This window comes from Stegodyphus dumicola, chromosome 12 (genome assembly GCF_044657685.1).
Source record: "Stegodyphus dumicola isolate Sdum_Otavi_A_Nest chromosome 12, ASM4465768v1".
NCBI classification, from domain to species: domain Eukaryota; kingdom Metazoa; phylum Arthropoda; class Arachnida; order Araneae; family Eresidae; genus Stegodyphus; species Stegodyphus dumicola.
In genome coordinates, this window is record NC_140779.1 from 108,938,941 (window position 1) to 108,955,338 (window position 16,398).

General features: G+C 32.6%; 1 protein-coding gene across 1 annotated transcript in view; it reads left to right on the plus strand.

Moving 5' to 3' along the window:
- The first annotated feature begins 5,644 nt into the window (after positions 1-5,644).
- Positions 5,645-16,398, plus strand: part of Noc1 (Nucleolar complex protein 1) — a 79,120-nt gene continuing 68,366 nt past the window's right edge. The window contains exon 1 of the mRNA XM_085806787.1: positions 5,645-5,787. Within this exon, the coding sequence (XP_085662913.1) occupies positions 5,743-5,787 (45 nt within the window). The 5' untranslated portion in view covers positions 5,645-5,742. The remainder of the gene's footprint in view (positions 5,788-16,398) is intronic.

Here is a 16,398-nt window from a genome sequence, read left to right on the forward strand (position 1 = left end):
AGCCTTCGCGCTACAAAGGTGAAGACAGCTTCACGGCAAAATACTAAAGTACAGCTCCTGACTCGGTCGATCGCTCTCGAACTAATCTCTGAACTCAAGACTCTACTACTGAACTCAGCTTATACTAGATCCGTGTTTCCCAACGTGGGGCCCACGCCCCACAAGGGGGCAATGCGACTGTTAAGGGGGGCAATTAGAAAATGGACTCGTCTAGAGTTTAAGGGGACAAAGGACGTTCTAAATATGTTTCATAAAGTCAAAATTTTTCGAAATTTCATTTTTTATTCCCCAAAATAAAGAAAAATGTAAGTGATGTATACGTATAAAAGTTTTTAAATTGCTTTGCATTAGAATTCTGACTGTAGACATGGACATTTAAATGCTTTTAAAGGCAATTAAATAACTGACACATTATGCTTTCCAGACGTTTCTCGCACATTTCAGCCAACGAATTTATTTTATTTTTTACTGTAGGAATGACAACCGGTATATTATTCTTTCCTTGAATGGCAACAGCAGCTGCTTTCAGCTTTGTTTATATTGATCTTATATTTATTTCTTTCAGTCCTTAGTGAAATGAAGGGTGCAATCAAGAAAAACCGTTCGTCGGTATTCGGAGGCATATTTAAAATTTGGTTTCATACCCGATTCATAAACGGTCAACTTTTGTCCTTTTATGCCAATAATGCCTGACAAACAAATCAATGAAACTAGGTCGTCTTGAGGCACATTTGAAGGCGAAACATAATGCTGATATTAATTCAGATTGGAATTATTTTCACACTTTAATGAAAATTTTTGAAAAAAGAGTAATATTAAAGTGTCTATTTACTGCTCATAATGCAACTGTTAATCGTGCTCTTGAGGCTATTTATCAAATTTCATTACTCATCGCTTAATCTGGGAAAAGCCGTACTATAGGGGAGAATTTAATCAAACCATCAATATCAGCATTTAAAACTGTTCTAGAAAAAAATGACAAAGACGTTAAAGCTATGCCACTAAATAACAATACTGTTTGCAGAAGAAAGATTAAATGAGTAAGGCTATTGAAATATATCTTGTTGAAAGCTGAAAACATGAAAATTCTCGGTGCAAATGGATGAACCAACTTTGAGAGACAGTGAAGCCGTACTTGTAACTTATGTGAGATACTATATTCATAAAGGGGATTTTGATGAAGAAATGTTCTGTAAATAATTAGAAAGCACCACTATCTCCAAAGATATTTATAGTAAGCTAAAAAATTACTTATATAAAAAATATACCAATAAAAAATAAAATACATCTCGTACTGCAGATGGTGTTCCTAATATGATGGTTGAAAAATAAAATAAAGCACAGAATAAGAGAAAGAATTGCTTAAAATTGATAAAAGATGAGAATCCAGAAATGCTTCTTGTGCATTGTGTTATTCACAGAGAAAACCTAGTAGCTAAAAAAAATTCGCCTGTTCTAAATGAATTACTAGATTCAGTTATAAAGTGTATGAATGCTATTAAAGCTAGGGCCAAATGTGAACGTCTTTTCAAGTATTTTATGAAGAACAAAATTAAGACTATATGAGACTTGTACTTCACACTGGAGTAAGAAGGCTGTCGGAAGGGAACTGCTTGGAAAGATTTATGGAACTATTTGATACTCTTAGTTATTTTTTAAGCTACAAACCTGAAATGAAAAATCCGTTAACGGATGATAACAAGGCAATTATGAGTTATTTAGCCGATATCTTTGAAAAATTAAATATATTAAATAAAAAACTTCAAGGAGCAAATAAAACTTATGATGCAAAAGAAAGATATTTGGTTTCATTATCTTTGTTGAATTATGTCAGGCATATACTATTTACCACAAAAATTCTGAAAAGTCTCATTGGCTCCCAAAATGTGGCATGACTACTGCTATACTTGTTATTGTTGATCATCTGAAAATTTTATCAGCTGATTTAAAAGATTTTGTAACTTAAAACAAATTGATTTTCTAACTTGGATGATGCAGCCAATGCTAGTGGATTTGGCTGATATTTCAAATATGCAGTAAAAAGAAGAACTCGCAGAAATTCAAAATGGTGAGTCAATTAAAACTTTATTTAATATAAAAGGAGCGATGACATAGCTTTGTGAGGAAACCAGAATCAGATATTCAAATGCAACAAAATTTGCAAGAGAACTATTGTTACTGTTTCCATCTTCATATTTTGCTGCTAAAAAAAAAAAAAAAGGAAATCGGTTGGATATAATGAAACCGGGAGACTTAACACTCAAGTTATATAAATTGGAACCTGACATAAAATTTCTTTGCAACAAGTATGAAGCTCAAGGCACTCGCTAAATTTAAATAATAAAAATTGCTAATACTTAAAATAAAAAACTTTCACTAAAATGAGTTTTTTCTTGAACTTCAGTTCTCCAAGTTTTGAAAGTACACTTACTGTGTTTGCTCACAAAATTTCGTAGTCATTTCTTCCTAAAAGCTATCATTCAAGTTTCTTTCGTGAATATTTCAATTTTTAAATATTAAAAATTATGTATATGCTAGGGGGAGCTTAAAAATTTTAGAGAGGATTAGGAAGGGCATAGCACAAAAGATTGGGAAACACTGTACTTGATACTCTCTTATTCCTCCTACAGGCAGGGTATGTCTAGCTTTTGACCTACTTTCGAGAACATTCTAGGTAAAAGCGGTAAGAATTCGTTCTAGAATGTTCTCGCTCCACTTATAGCATATCGTCAAATTTGTCACCAAATGGGTGATGTCACGCGAAATTTGGCAACCCTGCCTTTCTTTACCATTTACTGGCATCCGTAAACCGCTCTGCAGAGAAGCTATCTTAACTGCAGCTGGGCATTTCGTAACAATGTCTTTCTTTAGGTTCTTACTTACAATAGATTGTGTGTTAGGCAAAATAAGAGTAAATTCTTTTTTTTTTTTTTTTTTTTTTTATTTTAATTTATTTTCTAATTCATCTTGTGCATTTCATTTTGCAAAATTAAACCTATATTTTAACTACATAACTTCCCTTGAAATAAAATTTGATAAACGGTAAGGAATTCCTTCATTCATATGTTACTTCATTACGCACAGTTGAGCTATTTAAGTTCAATTATTCGGATTTTTTAACAATCGAAATTATTTTGTCCAGTTAATCTGGTTTCAAAAATCTGATTACACATATAATTTTTTACAATTTTTTTTATTTGCTGTACAAAATTTTGCATCAAATATGAATCGTTGTGATGAATCTTGTGGCAAAATCTCTTACCGGTTGCTTGTAACATTTTACGTTATTCAATCCATTATTTTATTATTTATATTTTTACTGCTACTTTCGTCGGTTCCCATCAGGAGACAATTTAGGAATTGTGTTTCTTTCAGCAAGGCTGAACTCCATGACATTTCTCGCCCAGCTCTTACTATCTACACCACGGAGTATAAAGACTCCGTGGTATAAAGACTCATTATACTCCGTGGTCTACACAAATCGGCTTTAGCCTTTTGCTAGCCGAGTTGCTCGTGTAGTTGAAGGGCCCGAGCGAAAGCCTAATTTAAGACTTTGATTTGTGAAACCGTTTCATGTGTATTTTGTATCCTTTGCTACCCTAAGTATCCCTTATTATTCACGATCCCTAAAATCTGGTGGAAATAGGTGTTAATTATTTATCAGCTTAAAAGCAATTCTGGCAATAATAATTTTTTTCTGATATGCTGTCTTTTAAAGTCCTCTTTCGGAAGGCTCTTCAATTGCGACGTCACATTCTTCTTGATGTCTTAAACATCCACAAAGCGTATTTCTTTAATCACATTTTCGAGTTTGGGAAACAAAAAGAAGTCTGAGGGGGCAAAGTCAGGAGAGTATGGCGGATGGTGCAGCTCCACAACCTCATGTTTAGCCAAAAACCTTTTCACTGGCAAGGCAATATGGGGGCGGGTATTGTCGTGCAGCGTAGCGTCGACATTGAACAGCCTTACGAAAGAGCACTTTAAAAGTTGTTTCCACAACTTATACAGCCAAGCACAGAAGTGTATTACAGCAGATGGGGATTACTTCGAAACATATTAAAAGGTTACGTTTTTCACATCATCTCTTCTGGCGTTATTAGAGCAGTCCTGGAAATTAATAGCCACGCCTTGTATATTTAGAAATCAATTTTTGTGAAACTTGCTGACTGCGATACACGGTACGTGCCTTAATGAGAAGCTTGTGTGATTTATATTAGACAAAATATAAAATTGGAGTATATATTAACAATGTTAGTTGATTTATAAAATCCTTTTCTCGGAATTGGAAATAGCAGAAAATATCGTACGATCAAATTCGGATATTCTCCGGAGAACAGCCTTGGTTGCGCCAACTTGGCTCCTTGAATTATATGAGCGACATTTCATTATATACATTTCATTATTACATATTTTTACAACTTAATTTATTACTTTTCTATTGTTTTTCTTTATAATGTAATAAATTTATTGAAAAATGCTTCTACTGTATCATTTTGATTTGAAACATTTAAATATATGTAGTTGCTTATTAAAAATTGTTAAAGGTTAGTGCTATGATAAGTTATTAGCGTTATGTGAATACAAAAATATTTTATATTGTAAATTTTTATTTTAGTAAATGGCAATATTTTTTGCATTATTTCAATGCAATAATGCATTATTCAATGCAATAAAGTGCTAAAACTATACAAAAACTATAATAATTTCACAAAAGTCGCATTTATAGGTATATCAACTTATGCAGCCTCCTTTATCACTGCCTAATTTAAATGTGGCCTCTTATCATTTTAAGACCGTTCAGGACTCACATCCTATGACAAAAAGTGTTTGTTTTGGTCCTCTTTACCAACCTTTGAAATTGTGCCAGATATTTTTCCAAACACCCTCTATATTTTATGTCCATACCCATTCAAACATGAGTATGTCACTTCTAAAATCATTACTAAATACTGGTAACCATTGCTGGCCCGTTGTTTCTAAGTTCCCTACGTATGTAGAGTTAATGAGTTCGATACATATACAATAATTTTATGCACATTTTATCCACTTCATTTTAAATATATGTGATTTACATTATTGATGACTATTTGATGATAAAAACTCACCAAGAAAAGCAACCTAGGTACGTAAACACTTTCTGCAACCACTAGGTTCCTTAAAACCTTAAACTTCAGCTACTAAGTTCGTTAAAATCTAGTAGCTGTGAATTAGAATTCACAGCAATTCACAGCTTTAATTTCGATACTAGAAGGGTGGACAATATTTTTTAACTTCTCTTTGCTATTATTTAATTGTAGGAAAAAGGCACAGAACGTTTCGAATCCCGGAGAAAACATTGAGTAAATGTATAGTGTCTGTGCGACATGGGAGGCTTCCTAAATATTCCACTAGCTGAAGGTCCTCTCGACAGATTGGTGGTAGAAGAAGAGGACGTCCCCCTCCATCAAAATTGGGGCGGTATTCAGCAAAATCATACTGTCACCTTTATGACTTTCAAGGTTCTGGCGAGCAACAATCGCAGTCTTTTGCACTCTTTGCCACCGTGAATTTCGTCAGGTTGTTCTGATATGTGATTAGGAAAAGTTAGATAAGTCACAACAACGCAGCAACAACATACTACATTAGAGGTTTGGCAACGGTACGTAGCACGTTGTCTGTTTGTAGCGGTTTGTAGACTATTGATTTATGTATGTGCGGTCGACACCTTTAATATAATTTGTGTTTTTATTTAGAGGAGGCGGTATGGAAAGATTATCTGTCAATTGCACTGAAAAGTGGTTCGAACAGGTTCATAATATTCTTTCATATATTTAATTTTTAAGAAATGCTTTCATAATTAATCGATTTTTTGTTCTGTGTATTTTACAATTTAAGAAATATTTTTGAGAAAGAAGTTGTATGTACAGTTTATTAATTCAATCCTATTCTTTTTCGGATTAATAAACTGAAATCGGATGAGATATCTTGTTAATTTTCTCCATTATCGATACCATTCTGAACGATTTTGTTTCTAATATTTGATTCCTTGGCTATATTAAATTGCTTTTCATGTCAATTTACTTTGTATTTGGACTGTTAAAATTCCATTTTTATTAAGTTAAAGACGAAAAATGTCGATTGTTCTTTACAAAATTGATTATACATATTTTGAAGGTATATTCGAACGTATTGTTTTATTCATTGGAAGAAAATTTATTAGGCTTCATTTCAGAAGATCTTATTTTGTCAGAATATCAGATATGTGGAACAAACGAAATATAATATTTTAGGTTATATTTTTTTTTTTTTTTTTTTTTTTTTATTTGGCATACCTCACCTTTATTCTAAAATTTATACTTAAGAAGTGTAGATACCGTATGGACTTGGCATATAAGTCTGCCTTCTAATACAGAGAATTTGGTATAAATGAAAAACTTATCTGTAAGTGAAAGGGGAATATTAGAAAGTATGTTTAAATCAAAATATACCTTAGAATTAGGCCTGGTATTCAGTTAGTAGAATGACAGATATAATTTTGCACTAATTGTGGTAATATGTTTATTTCAACTTCTGAGTAGCTATGCGAAGGCAGGTGGAATAAGCATCAGTCCTTAATTTTCCCCCTGAGATTTTTGGTTGCTTTTTTATTAAAGTGTGTATATTTAAAAAAAAAAGATTCAGTATTTTTTAATTATTGAGAGAGTGACTGAAAAGTTGTAAACTTTTTGCGAACTTTGGAGAGCATTCGCAAACATGTAGGTAACTGATTTTTAAGCTGATCTGTGAAAAGCAACAGACACTTTAAATTGGCTGCATATGATGAATTCTGGGCTAATCTTTAGAATATGGTAACAGGTAGTTTGGCGACATTTTGGTAAGGCGATAAAGGTTACTAGCTAGGACTTTAGCAATAATCTGAGAAGTACACAGTTTGAATCACAGATTATTTTGTCTCAGAGAAATGAGAGATTATGAGACATGTAATGTGACATTTTCTGGAAAATTCCGATCGTGATTTTAGCTAATAAGAACTTAGAAACAATTTTGCTGCTAAAGTGCAGAATCGCCCACTTATTTGTTTGGCACTTTTTACAAGAGTAAGAAGAATTGGATTTTTGTCAATTTTCTTTGACTTTTTAAGTGAAAATAAGTTGATGTGCACATAGATAAAGTCAAGAGTGTGTGCAATGTCATTTTTGTGCAATTCTGAGATTTTTTTTTAAGTGAAAATATGTCGACGTGTACATGGATACCGTGAATGTGCAATTCTTAAAAACACGGCAAGCAGTTTGCGATTCTGCACTTTCTCCCAATTTCGCACCTAATCTTCGTCGTGATTAAGCATTTTTGGTTGATCTTTACATTATGGTAACTTGGCGATTTTTTGACGAAAATTTGGCAACCTACTCTCCTACAGCAACCCTATATTTTTTTCCCCCGCCGCCATTTTGGCTTCACGAAGTAAAGACATGTTTCTTTTCTTTTTATCTACTGAACACTTCTTCCAACAATCTACTAGCCGAATTACACTTATGCTAGAAATTTTATCAAACAAAACTGCTTAATCATGACAAATATTCACTGCAAAATTGGGAAAAAGTGCACAATACCATACTTCTTACACGTTTTTCAAAATAACACATACACATAAACCATGTACACGCCGACTTATTTTTACTTAAAAAACATCTCAGAATTGCACAAAAATGGCATTGCGCACACTCTTTACTATATCTATGTACACTGCTCAAAAAAAAAAATGGGACAGTCCTATATCTCCCGATCTACTGGGCCGATTGACAAAATTCAAATTGCGTTCTTCATGTCTCGAAAGCGTGACTTAGGATATATATTAGATTTATATATAGCACTTTCTAACATAGGTATTTTGACACAAAATCGGACTTTTTCTGAAATAACATACCAATTTTTTTACATATTTCAATTCTACGACTCAAATTACGCCTAAATATGAAATTTTGTAAATTTTGGAGCGAAATTTACGGAGAAATTCACAAATTTATGTTGGCACTTTTTTGTCAGTTTGCGCCAAGAATAGTTCACTTGGCGAACTTCTTAATATATGGCAACCTAGTTTCTTTCCGTGAGAGGAAAAAAAGTCACCATCGTTCCTTTTTTCCAAATAATATTCTTTATATTATATTTTTAATTATAACTTATTATTTTAAGTAATTTTTTCTTTTTCGAATTCCATTTTAATTGTTTAAGTTGCATGGTTTTTTTCGAATAACTGTTTTAAAATTTTCTATTTACCTATTCGAACTGCGTAAATAAAGGTTCAGTGTTTTTTTTTTTCAAATAGTTTTCTTTATATATATTTTTTGTCATAGTTATTATTTTAGGTAATTTTTAAATTTTTATACTTTTAATTGTTTGTGTTGCATTGTCTCTTCAGATAATTGTTTTAAAATTTTCTATTAATTCCTTCGAATTGAGCATTTTTAATATATTTATTATTATAAATTTTCCAGAATTTGATTTTATTTATTTGAATTGCGTTTCTTTCGGAGGAATACTTTGTAACCCGGACTACGATGCGTTTGAAAACTGCATATATTAAAAGAGAAAATACAGTAAAGCACAATTAACACGCCTTTCAATGTTCCGTTCAGAAAAGATATATATAAATAAGAGAGATGTATAACCGACATTTTAACTTAGGATGAATTGCATACACTGCTTTAAACAGTTTTATCATTGTGCCCATTGCTTTACACAATTTTATCCTACATTTGGCTTCTTAAATATTATTCATATTTTAGTCAAATATTTTATTTTTGAAATCGTAAGAATCAAATATCATAAAATTAAAAAGTTTTAAATTTAAAAAAAAATACAAATACTAAATTTTACCCAAAAATTTATTTTTTCTTTTCTTTTTGTTCAGGCATTCTACTTTATTCTTGCTCTTTTTCTTTAGGCATTCCACAACTATATTAAAAAGCATCCAAATTTTCGAAATATCTTGATATTTTTTACAATCATTTTAAATAAAGTTATCGCCTTCCATTTCATAAAGGCCCACAAACGGCCGAGCGGTAAAGTCGCTGAACACTGGTAGTTCACTCCGGGGTTCGAATCCCGGTAAACGGGCTGGTTGCATGGGCGTTTTCGTGTATTTTCTCATGTGTACCGTGTATGCCAGCTGGTTTCCCTTAGAAAGTTCTTCACAAAGGCATCCTTCCTTTTAGGCAGATACCCCTGCTACGTAACTTAATAATCCAATTCAATCCATTTCATCAATATTTGGTCAGAGCCTTTATCAGTCTTTAGAGGCTAAACATTTTGAAGGTATGAGATGAAAGGAAAGACTGGTTTCATAAAGAGGTTTTGGTTTATTTAATTATGACAAAGCACACTAGGGCTATCTGCCTAAGGGGAGGGATGCCTTCGTGGAGGACTTTCTAAGGGAAACTGGCTCGCATGCACGTTACACATGGGAAAAACCACGAAAATGCCCATGCAGCCAGCCCGTTCGCGGGATTCGGACCTCGGACAGAACTACCAGCGTTCAGCGACTTTACCGCTCGGCCGCTGTATCATCAGGAGGAAAAAAAGAAAACGTCTTTAGGTGACATCCACATACATCACTGGATAAACTCCTGAATATTCAAATAATTCGAATGATAATATCATAGGATTCTCAATTTATGATACGATGTGATGTTCTATAACGTAATTTAAATTTATACAACCATATAGTCTACAACCAGTCGCTCTTCACTTTAATCTGCAATGATATCGTTTTTGTCTTTTCTGTTAACCACAAGCTCAATTGATGGTATTTGCTGGTGTACACGTCCAAATGTTTTTTCTTTAAACACCTAAATTCTTTGAAATATCCTGAAAGTATATTCAAAAGCATCCAACTTTTTGAAACATCTTGGTATGTCTGACAGCCAAATTTCCCTGCAAATTTTTGCTTACTTTTCTCCCTAATTTTCTTCTTTCCTTCTACAGTTATTTTCAGTGCACACACAAGAAAATTAAGACTTTTCGATTGCTAGACTTCCATAAATTTTGCATTCTTGTCAATTTTTAAAAATATCAATTACATGAATTGCGTTTCAGCTGAAGACAGCTTTTCATTTTCTAGTCATTTTAACTATAAATAAAGTTTAAAGCGAAGTCCAAAGGATAAATATTTTAATTAAAAGATTTTTGCTAAATGACAAAGAAATAAAACAGTCCAGCAGGGTTTATTCTGTACCACCGAGTAACCCGATTCTTATATCGGCTGAAACAATCTAAATCATATTAAAGATCATGTTTTTTTATACAATCTATAACGCGAGAGAAAAATTAGCTTCTTAAAACATTCTTTTTAAGAGAATTAATATAAAAGATTATATTTATATATATATATTTAAAGCTGGGACTTGAACCAAACTGTCAAATTTTTAAAGTTTAATTTACATGGTGGTTATAATTAAAGTTCAAATTTGAAATGGTCATAAAAGGAAAATTACCGTACCAAATATTATCAAACTTGGGAATCGTGTAAAGGAGGTTACGGGAATTTATTTTCCGCGGAAAATAAAAAAAAGAATTCAAAAACTCACCATCAGGGGGAAATTGGCACTGTATACAAGATTGATAAATGAAATAAGACACGAAAACATCTGTTTAAAATATGTTTAATATTTTCCGAAACGTGTTACAAAGCATGTTCAATGTAGCGTCCAGCTTTTTCCGAAAGCAAGTTAAATCCCGTTACTGCATTCTCAACAGCAGCTCTTAGCATATCAGGAGGAATGTTACGGACATGTCAGTGTATCACATTTTTCATTTCTGCCAAATTGTTTAGACTATCACCATAAACAGTGCTTTTGAGAAAACCCCATAGCTAAAAGTCACAGAGGTTGCGGACTGGTGGAAAGAGGGGAAGTTTTGGCCTATAAGACGTTCATTCGTGAAATGTTGCCTAAGTAACTGTGCGACACACGTCAGGTGGGACCCAGCCTTGCATAAAAATCGTAGTATCTAAAATGCCATGTTACTGCAGTTCATGTATCACGAAACATTTTAACATTGACTCTAAGTGAGCTGCAATCACAGTGGTCCAGCTGTCGACTGCTCTTCAGAGAAAAATGGTTCAGTTATAAAAGTAGCTGTCATTCAACACTAAACAGTGTGGAATGACTGCTATGCAATCGAATGCAGTAGGAGAATGCAATGGAACTAGATAGATAACATGAGGGATTTCTTCGGCCCAAATCGATTAAAAGCGTTTTGAATCAGTATCTTTATGTTTTAGGGCTGAATTCAGGCTTCAAAAATTACAAATTAGCGATCTGTAAGAAAATGATTTCCAGATTGTACGGACTTGTGCGAGTGATTTGCGATCTCACATTTTCTAATCGCTAATTCGTGGTTTTCACGGACGAATTTCTCACTTACACGGATGGCGCACTCAACGTTTATCGAATTTAACGCCTTTAAATGGTAATTTGCTTACTTCAAAGTTTCTTAAGGGTATATATACAACATATTAAACCCGTGTAACAAAAGGTTAAGTTAGATTCCGACCCATATTTCGTTTAACAATATTGTATACAGCGCCATTTCCCCCCTGGTGGTGAGGTTTCGAACTTCCTTTTTTTCCCGGAAAATAAATTCCTATGACCTCCTTTACACGATTACTAAGCTTGATAACATTTGATCCAGTAGTTTTCGTTTTATGACCGTTTCAATGTGGAACTTTAATTATAACCACTCCGTATATTATTAAATTTTCATTTGAAGCTATGTGTTATATGTATACCATACGTAAATTTTTCGCTTTTATGGAAAAATAAAGAATCGAAGCAAATATACTTAGGATAATGGACCAAAACTGAAAAAATTTCCCCTTCCTTCGAAAATAAAATTTTGAAATTCGACCTTGAATTTATTGGGTTATCGAAATATTTAATTTGACTTATCTTCTAAGTCTTAGTTCCGACAAGAATTCCGTCAAAAATTCCGAATTACTTAAGCTGAAGTAAAAGATTTAATATATATTCACTGTATGTTAGTGAAGTAATCAGAGTGTAATAAAAAAAGATAGAGATTTGTTTTTGACATGCCTCTAAAAGTAGATGTCATACTCCTTTTGTCTCTTCAATATCAAAAAACTTTCCTTTGAGAGGCAACTTTAGTTTGGGGGAAAGAAAAAAATCACAAGAAGACAAATTTGAAAAACATGCAGGAAGATTGAGTACACATACTTATTTTCGGAACACAAGCGGTTCTCCGACTGGTTATTGAATAATGAAAAGATGCATTATCATGCAATACAAAACATTTGGAATACGTTGTCTGACTGAAAACGTAAGATTAAAAGTCATCTGCTTAATTCACAGCCATTTACAAGTCAACTATTGGGGCAATTGCAGAATCGTTTTGATCCTGAGCTTCTAAAACAAACCTTATATCACTGGATTTAAACACTTCTTTAATCTTCTGAGAACGTTCCTTCTTTAGCTCATATTCCAAGAATATTAAGTGAATACAATTATTGCAAAAGAAATTGAATATTCATTTGCACTACGGCTTGGTAGTTTATTAACGAGTTAACAAAACTTAAATTCTGCTTTTTGTGTCTAAGTATACAACAATATTTTAAATATTTACAAATAAAATATTAAATTGGAGATTTAATTGGAGCCTCACCAGTTGCCTAGCATTTGAAGATTGTTAAATACTAATTGTTTGTTGCGAAGTCTAACCCAGGCTGCATGGTTGGTTTTCGTAGTTTTCTAGGTTCTCTTTACAAAGGTTCTCTATGAAAGCATCTTAACCAAATAGCTCCCATGTTCTTTCTATGTTCAAATAACCAACTAACCTAGTTTAAGCGCGATTTCCAAATGAACTTACTAGCAAAACCCGAATACTCATTAAAAATCATGGGGCCCACCAGCGGCCGAGCGGTAGAGTCGCTGAACACTAGTAGTTCGGTCCGAGGTTCGAATCCCGTGAACGGGTGTTTTCGTGGTTTTCCCCATGTGTAACGTGTATACGAGCCAGTTTCCCTTAGAAAGTCCTCCACGAAAGGCATCCCTCCCCTTAGGCAGATAGCCCTAGTTTGCTTTGCCATAATTAAATACACACCACTACATTAAAAATCATGTAGCTTGCCAATCGGGAGTAACATAAAAGATACGGCACCAATACTTGAATTGCTGTTACGGTACGCTGTTTCTAAATTCAGATGGTCATTCCTTAATTAAATAGCCCACCAGCAGCCGAGCGGTTAAGACGCTGAGCACTGGTAGTTCGGTCTGAAGTTCGAATCCCGCGAATGGGCTGGCTGCTTGGGCGTTTTAGCGGTTTTCCCCATGTGTAATGTGTCTATGAGCCAGTTTACTTTAGAAAGTCTTCCACGAAGGCATCCCTCCATTTAGGCTTATAGCCCTCGTGTGCTTTGCCATAATTAAATAATCCAATCCAATCCTTAATTAAATATAATTGATTTGTAACTTCTACTAGAGCTGACGGTAAAAATTGAAGTGCAAATAAATAATATCGTGTGCAATCTTGATTAATATAAAATTAAAAATTTTGCATAGAAAAATATTTGCATTCAGACAAAGTTTTTTGAAATATTTGCAATTACTTTATAAGAAGGATTATTAATAACCGTAATGATTACTTATTATATTACTGATGATTAGGATTCAGTTCTTGACAATTACATTCCAAATTTGAATTTTAAGGATATAATGAAAATACGCTGCGAACAAAAATACATTTTAGGATAAAAAATGAGTTGGTTTTTTTATGTGTTAAAACTTCTTAAATTCATTTAATAAACATCGTATCCTCGTTGTTAATTGAATCCAGAATGTTGTGTGTCGTTTATATAATTGTTCTTACTTGTCCACAGAAGCTGCTGACTTATCCAGCCATTTTAATTTTTAATTATGGCAAAGCACACTAGGGCTATCTGCTTAAGAGGAGGGATGCCTTCGTGGAGGACTTTCTAAGGGAAACTGGCTCGTATACACGTTACACATGGGGAAAACCACGAAAACGCCCATGCAGCCAGCCCGTTCGCGGGATTCGAACCTCGGACCGAACTACCAGTGTTCAGCGACTTTACCGCTCGGCCGCTGGTGGGCTTATCCAGCCATTAAGTAGCTGCAGATCATTTCTACATAACCATTGAACTTCCACTAATTCAGTCTCTAGAGGGTTGTATGTTTATATCATAATTTGACTTATATAAATGATTATTCTAAATCTTATGTTTCTATAAAAATATACTGTGCTTTAAAAATATGGATGGTAGTATCTGCCGCTCTTTCAGCCATTTCAAAAGCAACAGTTTGTTTAGAAATAAATTATGCAGTTAATGTCATAAAATTCAAATAAACATTAAACGAAAATTCTCAGTTTTAGACAATTGGATTTAAACGAAGTAAAGTAGCAGACGATAAAACGCCGAAGGTAAAAATTTACTCTTAGAAAAATGTACTCTTATTTTTTTAAAAAAAGGAAGAAAGAGAGAAATTTTAAAAAATTGTTAAAAATTTGAATAATATCATCTATAATTTAAAAAATAGATTTTCATATAGTATTAATAAATATTTATTACGCCTTATTGAGAGGAAAAAATCATATAATTAATTCTCCGTAAAATTTTACTTGAAATTAAAGGTTAAAAATAGCTGTGGCAATTCAGTGTAACAAAAATCCATAGACCACATTTGGCGCTATTATCGCTAAAAAAAAACATGCCAAATTTCAAAACGCGAAAATATGTAAATTCGTGTATATCTTAGAAAATTTTGAATAAAAAAGTCTAATTTTTTGCAGATATGTTTAAAAATACACCTACTTTATGATGATGGTAAAAATTTTATAGGTTATAATTCAAAATTTTTTTCGAAAAATTTATAAAAATTATTTAAAAATAGAAATTTAAAAAATAAAACACAAAAAATGGGTAAATTTTATTTGGAATGAACCTAAATTTCGAAATGTGAGAGAAAAAATCAAAAAAGTTTAATAAAAAAAGAGATATTAATAAATATTTGCCAAATTCAATTAACATTGAGGAGCTAAAATTTTGAGAGCTAATATTTTAAAAACTAGTCGTGCGATTTTTACAAAACTTGGTATTCTGGCATAATTTGAGTCGTAGAATTGAAATATGGAAAAAAATTGGTATGTTATTTCAGAAAAAGTCCGATTTTGTGTCAAAATACCTATGTTAGAATAGTGCTATATATAAATCTAATATATATCCTAAGTCGCGCTTTCGAGACATGAAAAACGCAGTTTGAATTTTGTCAATCGGCCCAGTAGAACGGGAGATATAGCACTGTCCCATTTTTATTTTTGAACAGTGTACACTGCTTTTTTCTCATAAATTAGAAAAATTTCACGAAAATACATGACAATTTTCTCAATCTTTAAACCCGGTAAAAAGAACATATATGAAATTACTTGATCACGAAAAAGTATTTACCCTTTACAAATATGAACATTTCCACATATAAAATAAATAAAATATCCAAAAACGTTTACCTCTAAATCATCTATTACATTATACGCGTCACCAACGAATTCATACCGCAAGCATTACAAATACTTAGTATCAAATATTTAAATTATTTCCATGCACGTTTACTTCAACTAAAATGTATACCAAATTCCTACAAACATAAAATTCACAAAATAACTATCATTTCATTAAAATATAATTAAATTCAAAAACACTACTTAAAATATAAATGAGCACATACATTAAATTAATAAAAATTACCTTACAATCCTAATTACTTTAAACTAAATCATTGCTAATAACAATTTTCCCAATAATACCGAATTCCTTTCCACCTTACATTTAGAACAATGCATAAAAATAATATCCTCAAATAATTAAAAATACTAACTTACCTAATCTTCTTCAGAATCTTGATTACGTGGCGGATACACTTTTCTAATTCATTCAATAAAATTATTGAAAGATTTTTTCTGCGAATTTTTCCTCCATACTTCCTCCGCTAAATAAAAAGCAAACTTCTCTTTATCACAATGCCTAAATACCCATTTCGAATTCACTTTAGTTAGGGCCATGGGATCCAAAAATTAACCAACACTGTTTCACACAACACAGAATAAAGCTAAATACAAAATTTCCAGATTTTTTCCCGATTTCCCCCCTTTTCCGATTAAAGAACCGTAATTCGTCCATTAATATCACGTGACATATCCCATGATCTCTCATTTCCCTCACGCAAAATAATGCGTAATCAGAACTGAGTACTGCTCACATTATTACCAAAGTCCCAGGTAGTAACCTTTATCGCCTCCAAAATGTCGCCAAACTACCAGTTACCATATTGTAAAGATCAACTGCATTTTTCTTCCATAACAGTTCTAGTATAACTGTAATTCGGCTAGCAGATT